General features: G+C 42.4%; 1 protein-coding gene across 3 annotated transcripts in view; it reads right to left on the bottom strand.

Annotated features, from left to right (window-relative positions):
• The window catches only part of G2E3 (G2/M-phase specific E3 ubiquitin protein ligase), a 29,295-nt gene extending 13,027 nt beyond the window's left edge, over positions 1–16,268 (bottom strand). The window contains exons 1-11 of one of the 3 annotated variants that reach the window (XM_048485471.1): positions 16,137–16,228; positions 15,935–16,000; positions 11,870–12,032; positions 10,424–10,561; positions 9,358–9,454; positions 7,245–7,300; positions 5,444–5,541; positions 4,386–4,487; positions 3,343–3,467; positions 2,262–2,424; positions 536–642 (exon numbers count right to left, since the gene is read on the bottom strand). In XM_048485471.1, the coding sequence (XP_048341428.1) occupies positions 536–642; positions 2,262–2,424; positions 3,343–3,467; positions 4,386–4,487; positions 5,444–5,541; positions 7,245–7,281 (632 nt within the window). In that variant the 5' untranslated portion in view covers positions 7,282–7,300; positions 9,358–9,454; positions 10,424–10,561; ... (1 more) ...; positions 15,935–16,000; positions 16,137–16,228. Of the gene's footprint in view, positions 1–535; positions 643–2,261; positions 2,425–3,342; positions 3,468–4,385; positions 4,488–5,443; positions 5,542–7,244; positions 7,301–9,357; positions 9,455–10,423; positions 10,562–11,869; positions 12,033–15,934; positions 16,001–16,136 lie in introns of all 3 variants that reach the window. The other 2 variants (XM_048485468.1, XM_048485470.1) reach the window with 2 other exon arrangements.
• Between the last annotated feature and the right edge of the window lie 5,138 nt (positions 16,269–21,406).

Raw genomic sequence — 21,406 nt, 5'->3', positions numbered from 1 at the left:
TAATGACCTAAATGGACAGTTACTTTTGTAACCATGGCTAACAAAAGCCCACCATGTGAATGTCGACTTGCTCCACTCCAAAGGAAGATTTCATTTGCTGGCCAAGATTTCATACTACATCTGTGCAAACCAGACATAGTTATAGCTCTCCTTGCCTGCCTATTCTTACTGTTTAAATAATTATCTATCAAGAGAAAATGCCAGCCTTAAGTTTGCAAAGATTTAAATCTATCTTCTTTAGTTTTAGGACGCATTTACATTTTGTTTTTATTTTAATGGGTGGAATCAACCCTGGTTCATCCTACTGAGCTCTGCATCTTCATCCCTCATCAACTGAACTTCCGTAAATATTTGTGCAGTGCTTAACTGACAGAACTTAGCAAGCTATTTTCACCATGCCTTAATATTATAGAAGATTTATATAAATAAAAGCCAGTGGGTAAAAAACCTAAAAATGCATCCATTTCAGACAAATGCATCCATTTCAGACAATATTCTGACATTTCAGAATGTTATTATTTTGAGAAGTACTTACTTTTCAGGAATATAGATACCCATTCTCAACATTTCGTTCTGAAATTTCTCTTTATTGTTGCATACTGGGCACCTTAAGAAAAACACTCCTGCACTCAGAGCTTGACGCTGGTTTAAAACAGAGAGACAATGATGTTTAATGTAGTTATTTACAAAAGAGGAAGAAGAATTACCACACACTTTAAAGATAGCTATAGCAATGGTAATGATTTTTTCAGTTATCAAGCAGGCAAAACTAGACAATGACTGCTATATCATTTCACCCATATGCACAACTACTACAGCTGAACTTGTAAACACTTTCTAGGTAAGCAACTTCCCACTCAGCATCAGTCCATATTGTCAGTAGCCATGGCCAATTACAAAACATTGTTGTACTGAATATTTTTTTTAAACCCAAACCAGACTATTTACCTTGTGACTGACGTTTTTCAATTGGTCATCTGTGCAGTCACACATACAGGATCACAAGCATGCATGCACAGAGCCTCAGAACCTATAAAAACTATAAAACTTGAAGAGAGCCTCTCTATCCACAACAGCTGGTCATCATGCACACACTTAGTGGGCAGAGCCACACCCACCCATCAGTTCTTCCCAACAACACAGATGACTACTTGAAGAACATCTTTACAGGTAAGCAACCTGTTTTTCTTCTTTGTGGTCTCTGTGCAGCATAAGTATAGAACAAATTAACAAGTTTAAAATACTGAGGCAGTGACAGGTGAAGCTGTGCTAAGTGAACTTCACTAGTAACAAACAGATTTTCCAAATGTTATACCTCACCTTGTTCTGAAATCCATTGCATATATTGTCTGAAAGCTGAAGAACATGCCCAAGTGGCCACTTTACAGGAACCTGGTATGAAGATTCCCCACTGAGCAAACATTTTTTGTCAGGACCCTGTCATTCATGGACCATTTGTGTGCCACATAACCAGCCTGCTTAATGCATCTGCTAATGCGTTCTGATTTCCTGGGACAAGTACTGATGATATGGTCAAAATACTGCATGCACTGTTCCCAGATTCCAGGCTAGGTACGCAAGATGAGTGAACAAGTTCCTCTTTTTTTGTTGATGTAATTTACGATAGACACAAGATCATATTAGCAACCACCAATAAAATCAGCTTAAAAGCCTGAGAAAGTAGCCAGTTTGGTAGGCCTCAGGTGGCCAAGCCGTAGTGATACCAGTGAGTAAAAGCTATCCCTTGTCATCACCTGCCTTGCCTCTAGGGACAGGGACACAGACATGAGGATCTTAAACAGTGAGTTGAACAGTATGGATACCCTTTTCTCAAGATGTTCCTGATTCTTTACAGGCAAGCACCAACCCTTTGAATTGTGCTTGGAAACCAACAGACTTTCAAGGTAAATTTTCCAGCACAGAGCTAATACAAACCCTACCTCCAGCTCTTAATATGGCCCTGAATTTTGGACAACTTGAAGTTTCCAAAGTGTCTTTAGAGAGAGCCTCATGTAAAGCACATTATAGCAATCTGACCAACATAAGCATGGAGCACCGGTGAAATCATGGAGCTGTCTACTGTAGTACTGAAGGCATTCTATCATGACATTTTACTTCGATTCAATGACAAATATTAGAGATTTGGCTGCCAAGTTTTTATTCTACTCCATTATTTTACAACATGTTCCTATTTAGAATGAAAAGGGAACACTGATATTATTGCATTCCAAGCCAAATACAAAATCTACAAAATGACTTACCTGCAAACAGTCTCTGTGAAACCAGGCATTCTTACAGCATGAAGTTGTCAAAATGGTGTGTGACGGTGAATGTTCAACCAGTTCCAAACATATTGTACACTGTGAACACCCTGTAGAGTCTGAGGGAGGTTTCTGAATGGGTCGATGTTTCCAACAATATGACCTTAAATACAGAGCCAGAGTTCCACATGGTCAAGTAATTTTTATAGCTATCACCATGCTAGAGTATGCAATTCATGTTAAAAAAAAGTTCTCTATTAAAAATAGCAACACTTCACATAATTAAATTACTATTTGATGTAGACAAGACATTTTTCAGGCAGATTTCAAATCTACCGGTTATTGCATCTCAGAGTTTACTAGTTTGAAAAGGCTGTAGTTCTCTCAAACAAGGAGTCTTCTGGCATCTCAAAGATCAAGAAAATATTTTAGGGTTAAGTTTTCATTGGCCAGATTCCATTTCGTTAAATGTCTGAAGCAGCTTCTCTAGAGGGGGGTGTACATAGCACAAGTGCAGAATACAAAAACAAAAGAACCAAATCCTGCTGAAACAAAAACTGTTGCCCTTCTGGAATGTACAGCTCTCCTAAACTTAAATAATAAATAAAATATGAATAGACTGTAACATAGTCCTGACCTGGATAACTCCAGGCTACCCTGATCTCGTCATATCTCAGAAGCTAAGCAGGTTCAGCCCTGGCTAGTATTTGGATGGCAGACAAGGAATAGCAGAGGTGGATGTGGAGGCAGGTTATGGCAAACCACCTCCAAACGTCTCTTGTCTTGAAAACCTTATGGCATGGGTGTCAAACTTGCGGCCCTCCGGATGTTATGGACTACAGTTCCCACCATCCCCTGCCAGCATAACATCCGGAGGGCCGTGAGTTTGACACCTGTGCCTTATGGGATCACCATAAGTCAGATGTGACTTGATGGCTCCAAAATAATAATAATAAAATAATACAACCTTAAAAGATCGTACATAATAGCCAGACAATGTCAACAAGTGCAGTCAGATTTACCGCTTTTCAGTGAGTTTATAACCTAATTCAGCCAATTCAGAAGGTTAAAAACAACTTACGGAAAATTTTCCCTGAATTGGAAAATGCATTTTCTTTCTATTCCACAAGGGAAGTGGTAGCTTCGTTTGCATCTGGATGCCACACAACCAATTGAAGCACCTCTTTTCTTGCAGATATTACACTTCTAAAAAAAAAAAGTCAGAGTGTATTTAGTTCCATGTAATTCACAAAATATCTTGATCCATTTCTTTGTTCTCAAAGAATGACCAATTGTTACGGAAACTGTTGTCCCAAAAGGTGAGACCACACAGTTAGGCTCTTTGATTATTTAAAAAAATATAAACAAAATTTATTAAAAACATACACATTTTCACAGTTTGCTGCAGGCCCATTGCCTACATCTTTTTAGAAACACAGGAAGGACAGTTTTAAGAAGCTATCCAAATATCTTATTGCTGATTTTCAGTAAAACTGCTAGTACGTCATCATTTTCAGTAAAATTGCTCCCTTATTGCAGTTGTTAGAAGAAACTATATTCAAAAAGACAAAAATGAAGACAGATTTTGCCTTCTGAAAGCAATAAAACTTAATTTAAGACAGCTTGCATACTTATTACATTTCGCTTCTGCCTTTCTTCTATCGTGGAACTCCACCAGGTATACATCAGGTGGAGAAGGGCAGGATTTAAATCCAATTAAAGAAAAAGTAAAGAGTTCCCAGGATGTTCACCAGTCAGGCACTGACTAGGCCCAGACCTGCTGAGCCTCAGCAAGACTGCCTTCTAGTCGCACATTAGGAATATATTTGATCCTCTGCAATTCTCTTTCAGAAGACCATAACACCCAGGGAAAAACAAAACAAAAAACAGATGGCTCCTCCCACTGTCTATAAGTAGTGCTTGTTCTTCTGAATTATGAACACACATTCCTACTTAGAAGAACATTGCCAACGATGCTGTGGCAACATTACATCCTTACTATGTGACAACATAGTATGTGACAACATTTATCTTTTCTCCTACTGCTTTGCCATACCTACTGCTATATCCCTCTGACCCAGCATGGTTCAACCTGATCCAAAGACTTGCAAGTGATATCCTTACCAGTCTTGCAGCTCGGTTTACTTCCTTTTGGATGTCTTCAATTAAAAATCCATAGAAACCTTCTTCTTCCTCACCCTTCTGCCAAATCCCGCTTGACATTAACTGACAAAAAGGAACAAATTACTGACACTGAATGGCACATTTCAAACATTATTATGCAGAAACATCATTGGGAGCCAGATGAAGTATGCATATTACTGCCATCGCTCCATGGACTGCCCATCAGTTACTGGGCTCAATGTAAAGCATTAGCCCTTCATGGCCTTGGACTCTCATATCTGTGAGACCACTTTTTCTCCTGTGCTCATCCACAACAGCTTTGCTCATCTGAGCAAGGTGCCAACCTGCAAATGGGCAAAATCAACAACTGTCTAGACATGTCCTTCTCCATTGTGGTCACCCACCTCGTGGAATGATCTGCCTGACAAGGTCAGGAAGGTTGCCACTCTCCTGACTTTTCCCAAACTATGCAAAACTGAATTATTCAAGAAGGATTTTCTAAGTAAGCAATTGGGTAGCACTCGACAAAACAATGCACAGAGTTACTTAGTTTGCTGTTAGTTGGATCCTGCTATGTCATTTTGCATCATTTAATTTAATATTTATATTTTGCTCAACTTCTGTTTTTTAAATTTCTGGTTGATTCTATAGATCAAATTGAACTGTCCCATCCTATTGATTGTATTAAATCACTCTATGTAATCTACCTTGAGTTCCAGTGTATGTAATTTACCTTGAGTTCCAGTGAAAAAAAGTGGACTATAAATGACAAAAACGAATAAAATTTTATTTAATCATTGCAAAGACTGGCCTTTGCTGACATACAGTTGCCTCTGGTTGATGTGTTTCTGATTCACATCACATATAACTCTGTACCAAGTACATTAAAGCATAATCTAAGAGAGCCAACAAAAGAATGCATAACTGCTTGAATGACCCTGGAGACAAATGCTACTTTACCAGTGTGTAATCTAAAGGTTTTATTGACAGGGAGCTTTTCAGTTATTAGCATTTTCGAACACAATTAAGATTTTGCAGGTACAACAGGAACTACTTACTAAACAGTAATAATGAACAGAGAGATTGAATTCCTCATAAGTCCTTTTTTCCCCATATTTTTCAGGACAGTCATCAGTCCGTTGACAGAAGTCACAGGCTAAAAAATAAAATAAAATTTAAAACTATTTTAAGTACTATGAAATATCACTTTCAAAAAAGATGTTCAGCAGTGGCAAATAAGCCATACCATTCAAAGACAGCGCAACTCAAACTGCGCACAATATTTTCAATATGGATTTAATGTGCTAGTGACATAATTCAGCTACAGCTATTTGTATAATCACATAAACTGTTGCTATGATTGCAGATTGCTGCTGATGCCGCCAAGCATAGCTCAGATTGCTCTTCAGTTTCTCCACATGACCATGAACACTGAGAACAGGCTACAGTAGTTGTTGTGGAGAACAGACTGCCCTGTATTAACACCTTTTAAACATTCAAAAATGATAAGTCATGGCTGATTCTTGTAGTGCTAAAGGAAAGAGTGGACACACTATGCATGGGGACAGTAAAGCAAAGTTGACTGAAAGCACTGCCATTTAAGAACTGTATTCTCGGTTGTTGGGAATATATTAGAGTACAGATCCCCAGTGTAATGCCCATAGGCACCATGACATACACCAAGAGATTTCATAGTGCCTAAGTACTTTTAGAAATTAGAAGGGATCACATGGTGGCTTTTGCCCAACAAAGTTTCCGATTGGCAGTGTAGATTTTTAAAAATGTTGTTTTGGCAGTGGCTGCCAAAAGTAAGCTGTGGCAGTCATTTTGTGGCTGGCTGTACCTTCTACGGCAGCAGTTTTTGTGGCAGCCATTTTGTAGCTGTGCTCACCACAATGTGTCAGAATTCCAAAGATGCCCACAGGGGGGAAATAGGATGAGGGCGTACATTATGTTGCCCAACTCTGCCCCTCAAGCTTCCCTCCCTGCACTCTACCACTCAGGTCCAAGATTAGATTAGAACATCCTACTCACCTTGCCTCAAACCCAACAGCCAGCATTATGGGGTAAATGGAATACAGTGCTAAGGTGCTGAAGATTCAATAGCAGGTGAGCAGGAAACTAGACCAGGGTTCAGAAATCTTGCACTACTATGTTATTGTATATGGGAGATTTCCTCATTCTTTTTGTCCTGCTACAATTCTCTTACAGTTTACCAAACAATCTGCTTCTGCTCCAAGGACTTGGATAATTAAGGCCCTTCTGAGAGCTGGAGTGGGGAGTTTGTGGCACTGCCAGTAGACTGCGGGGAACTGACAAAAGTTGGAAAGACTAAATCAGGCTCACTGTAGTATCGCTTTTTACGCTTAGGAAAGTATGTATTTTTTTCTAAATAGCTTCATAAACCTTTGTACACCATTTCACAAGCCAATATTAGCTACATATACTGTGCAGGAATATTCTTCTTATTCCCACAGAGTTAGTACTTTGAACTTATGGGGTATTAGCTGGATACCTGACAAAATACATAGTAAAATTCATACTCAACCAAGGATCAGAAAAGGCAAGAGAGACAGCATAATTTACCAGGATGGATCACACCTTTTATATTATTACAGTTGTTTCTAAAATGTCACTTAAATAATCCCTATTTAAGATGAAACAAAATGTGTTTAGTTAAATGTGTTCTTGCTTAGGAAAATAACTAGTATTACTTGGCAAAGGACACCATAACCCCAGAGGGCCCCCACCAAGCAATGATTTTAACACATTTTCCTTTCAGAAAGATGCTTTTAGCATTTAAATAGAGCAGATTAGCACATCTATACCACTTAAGATACATGTTTTAAAACTACTTACGCAGGTTCTCAAGATAGCCAATAATTTTTTCACTCATCTTAGTTTTCTTCTTCAAACTATTCAGTATGGGAGAAAAAAAAATTAATTGTACCACACTAATCATAGCCAAACATATTACTTAATACTCTTACATAATACTCTTACATATTACTTAGTACTCTTAAAAACCCAGGGGAATGACAGATAATTGTTACATTAACTATTCACATGCATGTACATATGTCAAATCTGGCCTTAAAAAATCTGAAGTTCACTTAAACTTTCCATTATCCTCACAATTAATAACAAAGAATTCCCCCAAAACTCTTGAAATTCACATAAAGCAAATACATTATATTTTTGTTGGTATAAAATTATCCAGAAGAAAAGATGCTCTTAATATCCTTGTTATTAGCTATTTGGTCTCTGTGATTTGAAGGCAACTCTGGTGTTCTTCTTTCATCCAGTTAAATGAGGAAAAAAAGAAAGAAGGAAGGAGGGGGAGGGGAAGGGAATGAGGGGGAAGTTGCTGCTGCTGCTATGGTGTCAGCTGGGAAAGCAGCCAGATGACAGACCAGAGACTTTGGGGCAATGAGTTCACAAACACTGTTACTCTCAGGAAAACTGGTCATAAAGGCTGCTGCTCTGAGGCAATATAGCTGTCATCAGAACAACCCAGAAAGGCATTAGAGATGCCACTTTTTTATACAAGGAATTCCTTCATGTTTGCAGGATGCCAGTTATATATGAAAAACAAGAGAAACTTAAACAATTACACAATGTGTACTTAGTTTGTGTATAAATTATACAATCTGTTAAGAACATAAGAACATAAGAACTAGCCTGCTGGATCAGACCAGAGTCCATCTAGTCCAGCATTCTGCTACTCGCAGTGGCCCACCAGGTGCCTTTGGGAGCTCACATGCAGGATGTGAAAGCAATGGCCTTCTGCTGCTGCTGAGCACCTGGTCTGCTAAGGCATTTGCAATCTGAGATCAAGGAGGATCAAGATTGGTAGCCATAGATTGACTTCTCCTCCATAAATCTGTCCAAGCCCTTTTTAAAGCTATCCAGGTTAGTGGCCATCACCACCTCCTGTGGCAGCATATTCCAAACACCAATCACCGTTAAGTGAAGAGAGTGTTTCCTTTCCAGTAAGTCCTAATTCTTCATTAGCATTTTTTCAATGGAATGCCCCTGGTTTTAGTATTGGTGAGGAAAGAGAGAAATTTCTCTCTGATACTACCCATTTTCTACCCCATGCATAATTTTATAGACTTCAATCATATCCCCCCTCAGACGTCTCCTCTCCAAACTAAAGAGTCCCAAACGCTGCAGCCTCTCCTCATAAGGAAGATGCTCCAATCCTTCAATCATCCTCGTTGCCCTTCTCTGCACTTTTTCTATCTCTTCGATATCCTTTTTGAGATGTGGCGACCAGAACTGAACACAGTACTCCAAGTGCGGTCGCACCACTGCTTTATATAAGGGGCATGACAATCCTTGCATTTTTATTATCAACTCCTTTCCTAATTATCCCCAGCATAGAGTTTGCCTTTTTCACAGCTGCCATGCATTGAGTTGACATTCCCATGGAACTATCAACTAAGACGCCCAAATCCCTTTCCTGGTCTGTGACTGTTAGCACTGACCCCTGTAGCGTGTATGTGAAGTTTGGATTTTTTGCCCCTATGTGCATCACTTTACATTTAGCTACACTGAACTGCATTTGCCATTTCTGTTCACTGTATAAACAATTTGTACTTAGTTTGAAAATCCTTCAAGGATAACAACAGGTATTGGTAATTTAACTGTGAGAGGGAAAATGCCAGTGTCAACCCAAGAATGCCATACAAAGACAATCTATTCTCAGTGTAAAACTAGACCAGGGGTAGGGAACCTGCGGCTCTCCAGATGTTCAGGAACTACAATTCCCATCAGCCCCTACCAGCATGGCCAATCGGCCATGCTGACGAAGCTTTGATAAGGGTGTGAATCCTGAAAACACTGGAGTTATTCCTGAACTAGACTAATTACTTGGAGGGTTTGTGAGGGATGAATGTTGGTTTGTCAAATAGTAACTTACATTAACCTTTTATGCATGAATAGCCAGAGAGAGCCAGAAAATACTCACAGATCTCACAGTAGTTTCCCTTATATGAGTAGAAACTAACACCACCAGCGTGATCCACTTCGTTTGTCATTCATCAGTGTTTGTCCATCTAAGTGCTCTAGAGGTTAGAAAAACAGAAAGTTAGGTCTAAAAAACAAAATCCTTTGTGCTTTGCCCTCTCACACATTTTTCAATTATTGCTGAACAATGTCTTCAGCAAACCTTTCTTTTAATTAGTTGACTGTAATTCTGATTTCTGCTTATGGATTCTCTCAGATCTCCAGTTTTACTCAGGAACAACAACCATTCTTTTAATAATCCTGTGAGATAGTTTCTGTGTATTTTTGTCACTTAGAAACTCAGATCACATTCATTACTTCAGGAAAAGAACCATGACAGATTCCAGCATAATATGCAGCTGTCTTATTTGTCACAACAATTCAGCGAGCTCCAGCATTATGCTGTTTTGGAAATACATTAAAGCTTTGTTCCTGATATGTGATAGGTCATAACCATGCATATTTCATTGCACTATTTTATATAACATCGCTGCTAAGCATTCCAGCAATAAAACGACATGAAAGGTTTCTGAAGGATATAAGCCGCAATTCTAGTATTAGACACTGAGACCTAAAGCTTATATTTACATTTCCCTTTTCACAGCATCACACAATGCAACTAAACATATTTAGTGCCATGATCTCATGTCGGCCTATATTCTTACAGCCTTCTCAGGTTATTCAGTTGTTTAGGTTAGTTAGGCCTTAGATCAGCGGTGGGATCCAACCAGTTCTCACCACTTCTCTAGAAGTGGTTACTAATTTTTTCTGAGTGCCGAGAAGGGGTTACTAAAGCAACCTCCCTGCCCAATAGGGACTGGAGGTGCATGTGTGCAGCGCCGCCACTGTTTGAATCCCACCACCATCGGAACCTGTTATTAAATTTTTTGGATCCCACCACTGCCTTAGATGCTTGCTTTTCAAGTAAAGGAACAACTGGTTTCTCTCCAGATCCAACTTGATAACAATAGAGAAATGTAGAACAGGGGAACAGTCTCTGTTCTAATTCTACATCAACTCAAACTTACAATCTTCTGAGGCCTTTTCTGCCAGTATTCTTATGGGGAGGGGAACCTCCTCTTCCCCACACTTCAGTGTAGCAGCTCCCTTTGTGGATTGCCTTGAGACAGGTTGTTGTCAGGTGCTGGGGCCTAAACTCTTTTCCACTGAAAGATTAAAGTACGTTCAGTTGTGGTGCAGCAGAAGAGGAAATGGTATGCTTCTGCATTAGAAAATAGTCCTGAGTGAATAGGAGAATTATCATTGATTTTTAAGTGCTGCCTTCGTGAAAACCATTATTCTATGCCGCCAGTAAATATGGCTCCTTGGGTGCAGGAGACAGGAACCCTCCAGGAGAGAACTTCAGGCAACCTCCCAGCAAGATGGGAAGAACCGGTGGCAACAAAGGCTTGGCGGAAGGGGGGGCAGCAGCAGGAACCTGGAGGGAAGAGAAAAAAAATTTTTCTGTCTAGCTGGCAGGAGGAACAAGGCTTGGCTGGCAGAGGAGCAGAAGGATAGATAGAGTGTCCAATTACGCTGCAGCAGAGATAGACACGATGCCCCATGCCCAGCTTAAAAAGAAGGGATGGCAAAAGGTGAATTGGGGGGGAGCAAAACCAGGTAAGCCCTAGGATTCAAGTGGAGTGTTCCATGACAAAAAAGATCCAGCATGTAATGAATCAATATAGAACTGTAATTTAATCTTTTAGTGGAAGAGAGAACTGGAGCAGAGAGTGGTGGTCCTTGCACAGAAGAAAACCAAAGAATCCTGCCTCTCTGATTGGTAGATGGAGAGAACCCAGATGTCCTCAAGCTCAAATGGAGAACAGCTCTCTTCACAACTATTCAACCCACCCTGGGGCACAGCTTCCTCAGCTCTTAGACACATTCCACCTCCTGAGGGAATTCTCTGCAGCAAATATTTAAATTTCAGATCTGTCCCTGTTTTCTCAAGTCCTTCAGAGACATCTCTCTATCTCCTCTTGCTAAGCTAGTTCTACTTATGCTTCAAAGAATGATAGAAACATCTAATATGTGATTGGTTCCTATCAAAGTCTGCTAAAGCAATAGGACTGCTACCTTCTCCAGGCTGTCTGATTAGAGACGAACCAACCAGTCTAAGGGACCAATGTGACTGTTCTATTTTTCTTCCTTCTCAAATTGATTAGTTCTGCAAAACCTGAATTCACATTTCTTCACAAGCCTTAATATACCAATAGACTTTTTACTAAAGATGATGCTTGCCCGAAGCTGCTTATTGACAGAGGCAATGTTTAGATCAGGGACTTCCCAGTTCACTGCCACCCTCTTTGTTACTACATCAGCTCTCAGGAGAAAAAAAATGTGCCATTATTTAATTGTGCTTGTTGCATTTTTTGTTTCAATATCAACAGGCCTTTAGAAATGTAAGAAATACAGTAATATCACTTCTCTTTACTCTCCGATTTCAAAAATATAGCTTAAATAACTTTTACCTTTTCCAGTATTTCTACTGACAAGATGTTATTTTCCCAGTAATGCCCAGTGGCATTTAAGATCCACAAGTTGTAAGTAATTCAACAAAATCATCTGTATGGGTGGTTTTTCGTGCACAGCTGCCCAAGGGTTATACCATTTTAATACGTCTGGAAATAGCACCTACAGAATAAGAAGAGAAAAATACTTGGTTACCAATTGCTCTCATCTTAATTCTTTTCTGCTTAACAGAAAAAAAAACTTTTAATTTTATGTGCAGCGTTTTGATCTTTTGTTAGATGCTGTACAGTGTCAAGTATTGGCAAACCAGGCTTCTTAAATCCAGCAACTAGATAAACATGATTACATATACATATAGTACTCAAATAACTTTAGTAGTACAGTGGTACCTCGGTTATCGATGACTTCAGTTTTTAGATCTACTTTTTTCTGAGGCAAAATTTGTGATACCGATTTTTCGTTACGAGTCCGTTATATAGGTTTTGTCCTCAAACCCAGAAAAAAATTGCCCAGAAAAAGTCCACAAAAACTGAAACCGACGAAAAGTCCACGAAAACGGAACCAGCTGGGATTTGAGGAAGCCCAGCCGGGAGGCAGAGGGAGCTCCTTATTTGGGCAGTGACATCCCCTGATGTCACTGCCCAAATAAGGAGCTCCCTCTGCCTCCTGGCTGGGGTTTGAAGAAGCCAATTAATCCATTTGATGCACTTTTGGGAGTGCCTTGAACAAATTACCATACATACTTGCGTATAAGCTGAGTTTTTCAGCCCTGTTTTAAGGCTGAAAAATGCCCCCTTGGCTTATACACGAGTCACTGCTTACCAGGAATCACAAGCGCTTGTTGCTGTCCTCCTGGGAGGGCAAAGGGGAAACCCCCTCAGCCAGCGGGCTCTTCAGGCCTCTGCCGAGGCTGGGGGCGTGGCCCGGGACAACCTCCCTGCGGCTGCACAAGCCACTTGTTGCTGCCCTCCTCGGAGGGTGAAGGGGGAAACCCGAGGCACCCTGGCTGGCAGAGGGAGCTTCTTATTTGGGCAGTGACATCAGGGAGAGTCACTGCCCAAATAAGGAGCTCCCTCTGACTCCCCGCTGGGTTTGAGGAAGCCCAGCCAGCTGGCAGGCAGAGGGAACTCCTTATTTGGGCAGTGACTCCCCCTGATGTTACTGCCCAAATAAGGAGCTTCCTCTGCCTGCCGGCTGGGCTTCCTCAAACCCCAGCTTCCCACCCTCAGCTTATACACGAGTCAATAGGTTTCCCCAGGTTTTGGTGGTAAAATTAGGTGCTTCGGCTTATACACGGGTCAGCTTATACACGAGTATATACAGTAATTGGATTTACATTGATTCCTATGAGAAATTGTGCCTTGGTTTTCGTCGATTTCGGTTTTCATCGATTCCTTTCGGATCAATTATCGACGAAAACCGAGGTACCACTGTACTTCACTTTGAAGGAAAGAACTATTTGTGTCATTCCCACTGTGGTAAAGAAACTACAGCCAAAATGTATCTCTATTAGGCAAATATCAGGTGAGCCAGTATGCACAGCAGTTAATGCTAAACTAGGGGAATCTGGTTTTGAATCCCAGCTCAAGCCAGGTCATTTACTGACCTAGGACCAAACTCTCTCTAGGCTTAATTTACCTTCAAAGGCTTTTGTGAGATGCACAATTGTGCATCCCTCGAGGAAGACTCCCTTGAGGAAGAGCAAGATAAAAAGAATGATTTAAAAATTAATAATACGAGCAAAATAATGAAAAAAATAGTATTGCTAGATTTTTGTTAAGAATTTAGTCCCCCTGGTCTTGATAAAATAATCCTGATGAGAATTTTAAATAACCAGAATCAAAATAAGACCATTTTGAAGCTGTATGTTTACTTACAGTGAAATTCTAAGGTGAGCATTCATTTCAATGGGCTTATACTACTTTGCACAGGACTGTTAGTGTTATTTTATGGACATAAAAATGTAACTATTTTGTATTTCCAGTAGCTTTAAAATAAAACGTTTTAACAATTCATATAAATCATATGACATCTTTCTTTTTATAAAGCCAGCTACATTTCTGTTTTTATTGTATTGGCTTTCTTGAAATCCTACAGGAGGAAAAGATGGGACACAAATATTTCATAGCAAATACACAAAATAAACCCTGAAGTTCACAACAGCTATTGAAAATAGTCATAAAAAAGCAATACGCTGGACAGTGAGCCAAGTCTTATTTCAAGGTCAAGCCTGCACTGCCACACATGAAAAAGTTAGATCTACCAAACACACAAAACAAGAGAAAGAGGGAGAATTTCAGAAGCATGTTTTGCACTTTGTCTCTCAAAAAGATAAAAGTGTGGTTGTTAGTGGTGTGGAAGAAGTGCATGCTTCTATTTGCAGTAGCAAATAGTTCTGAAGGACTATGGGCAGGAGAGACATCAAGGCAGCAGAGCAAGGTGGGGAGAGAGTGGGTAGGTGGCCAAGGTACACATATGGAGCGAGGGGTGAATTGATGGGGATGTGGGTGGGCCTGCTTTGGTGTTTGGGCCAGGGGCGAGAGTGGCTGGGGGAGGAATGGGGAGGCTTTTGCCAGGCCCAGTGGGACGAGGCAACTTGTAGCTGCTATCTGGCTGACCCAGCTTGGTGTTCAGACGAGGAGAACAGGAGGAACTAGGACTCAACAGGAACATTCTAAAAGGAAGAAGACCTGGAAACTGGGAGCAGATGGATTAAAAAATCTCCTGTCTTTTAGTGAGAATGAGTATCGTAATAGGCAACAAAAGCAGCCTGCGCTTTAGGGCATTTCACAGACGCTACTTCAATTCAAAGTACGTGCCTTGATTTTAAACATGAAAGGGAATTAGGTGCACATTTGGTTTGTGGCAGTCTAATGCTATCACTTGAAAGAAACTACTGAACTGTTTGTTTAGCGAATCATATTCAGTCTTCAGCAGAAATGCTCACCGAGGTAAATAGCAGCACCTAGCGGCAATAATCATTCCAAGTGCACTGTGCCTTGCAAGTCTGAAAAGATCTCAAATTCCTGAACACTGGAAACATCTTAAAGTCTTGCAGCCTAACCCTACACACATTTACTCAGAATTAAATGAGTTCAAATATCCAGAAACACTTTCTGATAAGCATGTTTAGGATTCAGAGTCTCAGCATAAACACATGTTCCTTTCAACTTGGGAATTGGGAGGCCAAAAACAGTAATTTAGAACCTTACTGGGAAGAGGGACAACACAATAATTATAAGGCGATTTATAGTACTGGAGACTCTCACTCAGGGAGCACCAAAGTCTGGGAAATACATACACTGCCTCAGCCCTTTTCCTATAAAAGAGAATGGGGCTCAAGGAAGAAAACATTTGCAGCAGAGCTTCACACCAACTTGTCTGGCACAAAGGAGAGTGCCTAAAGCATTTGACTGGGGCGACTGGACTGTCGAGCCCCTTCCAGACATGCAGAATAATGCATTTTCAATGCCCTCTGCAGCTGGATTTTTACTGTGCGGAATAGCAAAATCCACTTGCAAACAATTGTGAAAGTGGATTGAAAGCACATTATTCTGCATGTGAGGAAGGGGCCTGAGCCCCTTTGATAAAACGGGATGGGGCAACTGAGAAACTATTTCACATTACGTATCCAAAAGGAAAAACCGACCCTTCTCCAGGTGGGGTTCTTTTCCCCGTCTGTTTGAAATCCTTGAAGTTTTAAGAATTGCAATATAACAATTCAATTGAAGCAGCTTTGTGCTTCGCATATACAGCAACGAGGGAAAGAAAATCTCTACATCTGCAATTCATTTGTTTGCACGTCACCTAGTTACCTAAAGGAAAGGCAGTCTCCTCGCTTCACAAGTAAAAGCGGGAATTTCCTCGCCTTGGTCGTTTCCAGCAAGAATACAGAAAGAGACATCTACATGGAGAAGACAAAGAACAAAAGAGCTTTTCCAAAGCAGCGGCCGTCGCAGTGCCTCTCCTTTCGGCCCATCCTGCGCTTATTTACTCGAAAGTAAGACCCACTAAACGCAGGTGATTCTGACTCCCAAGTAAGCAAGTATTTGTTAAGATCTCACCTAAGTCCCAATGGAGAGGCATTCTCAAGGGAGCGATGCCAGTCAGGGATAGTGCACAGACTCTGTCTAAAAGAAAGAGGGGAAAGTGGACGAGGGGCGTCATGGGGGGAAGGGGACGCCTCTTTCTGTTCTTCAGCCTCTTCTTTCAGTAATACGCTCACGACCACCACTGGAAGTTTCTTCCGCTAAACTGCTCACTTACCTCCACCCGCGCTGGCCAGACGCCTCCGCAGCCCTTTTAAGCCCAGTTCGTTCCACCCCAAAATAACCGCCGGAACATTCAAACACCAACATCCACTTGCGTCACAAAAGAGTCAGAGAACTAAACCACGCCTTCTTTGGGTCTGTTTCTCCCATCGACTATTGTTATAGATCGACTACAGATGCCTGGAGGGAAACGGATTGGGATTGGAGGCATGGATCGAATGCTCGGCTGCAGCTACCTTGGACTGCGGGACGTGGTAGGTGATTGACAGTTCTGGTTTGGTTTGGAGGCCGTCCATTCGTCTGATTCTATTCCTAGGGACTGTCATTCCACTCTGCACTCACGGCTGTAGTGTGAATGAAAGCTGGGAATCACCCCAGGCTGAGGTTGCTGTCAGGGTGGGGTGAGGCGAAACCAGTAGATGCCGCCCAAGTAGGGACGGAAATGGAAAGGGAGCCATGCCTGGCAAGGGCTGGCATCACCGGAGAAAGGAGGAGCGAACCAAGACTTTAAAGAGGGCGGGGTGAGCGGGGCCTTGTTTTTCCCACCCTACTGCCTTCAGGGCATGTGTTCCTGCTGCCAGCGGGTGCCCCCCCCCCCGCTCGCTCACCCCGTTGCAGGAGCGAGCGGGCCTTGTTTTCCCCGCCCTGCTGCCAGCGGGGCACGTGGTCTGTTGCCGCTGGCCGGGCAGGTACAGCCCCCCTGCTCACTCCAGTGCAGGGGCTGGTGGGGGCCCTGTTTTTCCCCGCCCCGCTCCCTGCAGGGCGTGTTCTCTGACTATGCCAACTGGGCAGGTGCGTGTCCTCCTCTCGCTCGCCCCATTGCGGGGGTGAGCAGGGCCTTGTTTTGCCACCCAGTAGCCTCCTGGGCGCATGCCCCTGGCGCCGCCGGCCAAGCAGGCTGGCGGTCCCCTCCCTCACTCGCCCCTTCGTGGGGGTGAGCAGGCCTTGTTTTCCCGCCCTGCTGCCACCAGCTGGGCAGGCATGTGCCCCCCTCACTTGCCCCATTGTGGGGGCGTGTGGGGCCTTGTTTTCCCGCCCCGGCTACCTGCAGGGCACGTTCTCTGGATGCCGCCGGCCGGGAAGGTGGGCTACCTTCCTCTTTGCTCGCCCCATTTAAGGGGTGAGCGGGGCTCTGTTTTTCCCAATCTGCTACCGCAGGGGCGTGCTCTGGGTGCTGCTGGCCAGCAGGCGTGCGGCCTTCCCCCCCCTCACCCCGTTGCGGGAATGTTTGGGCCTGGTTACCCGCCCGCTACCTACAGCACGCGTGTTCCAGTTGCCGCTGACTCACCGGCTGCTCACTGGCTGTGATTTGCCCACCCACCTTTCCCTACTTTTCTTAATTGTTAATGCATGCTTATTTTGTCATAGCCTAGATACGTTGGTGGTTTGACGCATGGGTATTGATCTGGAAGGGCAAGGGGAAGGGAGCTAGGGAGCTAGGCCTTCCCCTTGGGAACGGCGACAGCGGCAAGAGGCGACCACCCTGCCAAACAGGGCCAAGGGGGAACACCTCTTGCCAGGAGCGTCTGCCCGGCAGAGCCCCAGTTGAGCGAAGCTCGGGTACGGGACATCCGCCCTGCGGAGCTTCAGCACGTTACCCGCATGACCAGATCCAGACCCATGCTTAGCCTCACGCTTCTGCTCAATAAAATGGCTATGGCCAATTTGTTACCCCAGCAATGGAGTGGTGTGTGTTATTGGTAAAGGGTTCGCACAAAAGGGGTCCACCCTCAGACAGCAATGTGCTGGTTGAAGTCACACCAGTTCATATTGGAAAAAATGTGGAGTAAGGGAAAGTTGCAAAGGGAACGGGTCAAAGTACCACTTTTCTTCCCATCCTCATCACTTCAGCTAACAGAGGCGTAGCTAGGGAAAGTGGAGCCCGGTTTAAAAACTGAGTTTTGCTTGTTTGTTCTGTTTTGTTTTTTAGTATTTTTTTCAGTTTGTGGCCTGCAGGGGGCACGGTTTTTAGGCTAGCAGCACCAAAATTTCAGGGTATCTTTAGGAGACTCTCCTGATGATAACACCCAGGTTTAGTGAGGTTTGGTTCAGGAAGTCCAAAGTCATGGACCCTCAAAGGTGCAGCTCCCATCTCCTATTAGCTCCCATTGGAAATAATGGGGGCACCCCCTTTGGGAGTCCATAACTTTGGACCCCCTGAACCAAACCTCATCAAACCAGGGTGGTATCATCAGAAGAGTCTCCCAACAAATCCCTGAAATGTTGGTGCTGCTAGCCTAAAAACTGCACCCCCCTGCAGGCCAAAAACTGAAAAAACACTAAAAATACACACCCCCAAACCTGAATTTCGCCCCCCCCCCAGGCGCGCCCCCGTTGCAATTGAAAATCATTCCACATTTTCTTTGCAGCTGTTTTTGGCTCTGTATTGTATTTCAATGGAGCTCATGCAATACCATTTGGCATTCCCGATACTTCCAATGGCCCTTCATGCCTTTCTCATTATTTTCAGCAGGAAATCCTATCATTCTTTTTAGTACATCCCCAAGAAAGCAATTCAAAAAAACTTGCTAGCAAGCATTGATTTAAAACACCACCACCAGAATGTGTTTTTATAATGTGTTTTATAAATTTGATGCCTCAGTTCAGTAGTTAATTTTCCATATCAGGCTATTGCTAATGGTTCATTTTATCAAACTGATAGAGCAATTAGTGTCTTCGCAGAATTAGAATTCCTGGTGAGATCATTAAAATGGGGGAGAGGGTTTTTTTTAGGCTTGCTATCATATCGATTAGAAAAAGAGCATCAAAGAATAGTACATGGAAATGCAGTTTAAAAAATCAGTAGCATATAATATCTGGTTAGCAAGATAAAAAAGAGTTTGGATTTATACGTTCCTTTCTCTCCCGTAAGGAGACTCTAAGGGGTTTACAACCTCTTTCCCTTCCTTTCCCCACACAGTGAGGTAGGGGGGGCTGAGATAGTTCTGAATGAACTGTGACTAGCTCCAGGTCACCCAGCAGAAATGCAGGCGTGGAGAGACAAATCTGGTAACCCCTAGTGAGGTTTTCAAAGAATGAAATGTTCAGAGGTGGTTTGCCATTGTGTCATGATCCTGGTATTCCTTGGAGGCCCCCATCTAAATACTTGCCAGGTTTGACTACGTACAGCTTCTTATATTTGACAAGACCAGGCTAGCCTGGGCTGTCCAGATCAGGGCTAAACACTAATGTAGGTACAGATAAAAACAAGTGACTTTTAAAATGGTAAATTTACAACATCTGAAGTCCTGAGTAATATTTTTTGAAACATCATAAATCTAGGGATTTTTTTATTTTAGGCTATTGAGATAGTACATATTAGGCATTATTGCTACTGTGATCTAAACAAATTGTTATTCCAAAGTGAGGCTTTTTAGATTCAGCAACACGGAGTTCCCCCATCCACCAATAATAAGTGCACTGCCAACCTCAGGCCAAGTTCCACTGATCACTGCCACAGAGGTAAACGAGGCCACCAAGAAAATGAAGAACAGGAAAACCCCTGGCCCAGATGACGTTCCAATAGAAATATGAAAAATGCTCAAAGAGAAGGGTGCCACTTTTCTTGCTTCTCTGTTTAATTGCATCATTGAAGAAAAGAAACTCCCTAATCCCTGGACAACCAGCACAACCATACCTATCTGGAAAAGAAAAGGAGACATATACGACTGTACAAACTACAGAGCAATATGCCTACTCTGTCATGCAATGAAAATATTTGAGAGAATATTAGATCAACAAATGCAAAATCACATATCCATCACACCAAACCAGTGTGGCTTCATCAAGGGCTGTGGTACTACTGATGCTGTACAAGCCCCCCAGCTGTTAATGGAAAAACATAGAGAAAAGAAAATACCGCTGCACCTGGCTTTCCTGGACCTGGAGAAAGCCTTTGATAGGGCCCCTCATGCTCTTATATGGCATGCACTTCGAACACATGGAATCTCAGAAGAATATGTGCAATGGATGCAAATGCTATATAGCAAAGCAACAAGCAAGGTGCGGTGTCCAGCAGGAATCTGTCAGCGTACATCAAGGCTCTGCCCTATCACCATTGCTGTTTATACTCTGCATGGATACTCTTACCGCTGACTTGCAGACGGCACACCCATGGACACTTCTGTATGCTGATGATGTCGTACTTGCCAACAAAGACTGCCAGGCGCTACAGCAACAGTTGCAGTCATGGAACAATCGGCTCACAGAATATGGATTACGTCTGAACATTCCAAAAACTGAATACCTCGAATGTGGCCCCCAAAAAGATGGAACAATCGAAATCAGCAGCCAGGAATTAAACAAGGTCACCGAATTCAAATACCTTGGATCACTGGTTTTAGCTGATGGAAACACATTGACAGATGCCCCGTCATGAGTCAACTCTGTGTGGCTTAAATGGTGGCAAACCACTGGCATCTTGTGTGGCAAGAAAATACCTGAACACCTCAAGGCCAAAATCTACAAAACAGTTGTTCTCCCAGTAGCACTGTACGGAGCCGAATGCTGGCCAGCAACAAGAAAACATGAACAAGCCCTTCATGTCATAGAAATGAGGATGCTTTGATGGATGCTAAACCTGACGCTGTTCGACCATGTGCTGAATGATGACATACGGCAAAGACTTAAAATAACACCAGTTGACCAGTATATGAGGCAGGCACGGCTAAGTTGGTATGGCCACGTCATGCGCTGTGAAGAAACATCTGTAGCAAAGACAGCTCTGCACCTTGAACCTGGTGGATGCCTCCCACATGGCAGACCCAAAAAACGGTGGATGGACACAATCAATGAAGACCTACTTCAATGAAGACCTGGGCAAAGAACCTTACCCCAGAAGACACTCAAAATTGTGAGCTTGGAAGAGACAGTGACAAAACTGACCCTGCATCTGCAGGAAACCAGTTTGGAAAGAAAGAAGTTGTAACAATTCAAATAAGTCTAGTAGCTGTAATTTTGTAGTATATCCTAACACAATTTGGAGTTTTGGATTTGTTTTTCAAATTCTATTTGTATTATTGGTATGGTCTCACATACAGAGAACTGTGGAAATTTTTATCTCTGAACTAAATTTATCCCCTCCCATTCTCATCTTTTTCATAAAGTAGTTTTGTAAAAGTTTTTTGGTCAGCCTCTGGGCTTTCAGTCCTACGTATATATAATTGTTAGCTATAAATATTGCTGAAGTTATCCAAGGCCTCTTGAAAGTAGATAGACAATAATGGGTTTTTAAAAAATTGAATTATAGCCATTGCTACAATGAAC

Source organism: Sphaerodactylus townsendi, linkage group LG02 (assembly GCF_021028975.2).
Source record: "Sphaerodactylus townsendi isolate TG3544 linkage group LG02, MPM_Stown_v2.3, whole genome shotgun sequence".
Taxonomy (NCBI): domain Eukaryota; kingdom Metazoa; phylum Chordata; class Lepidosauria; order Squamata; family Sphaerodactylidae; genus Sphaerodactylus; species Sphaerodactylus townsendi.
Note: the sequence above shows the minus strand (reverse complement) of the source record. Positions and strands in the feature narration are given on the sequence as shown.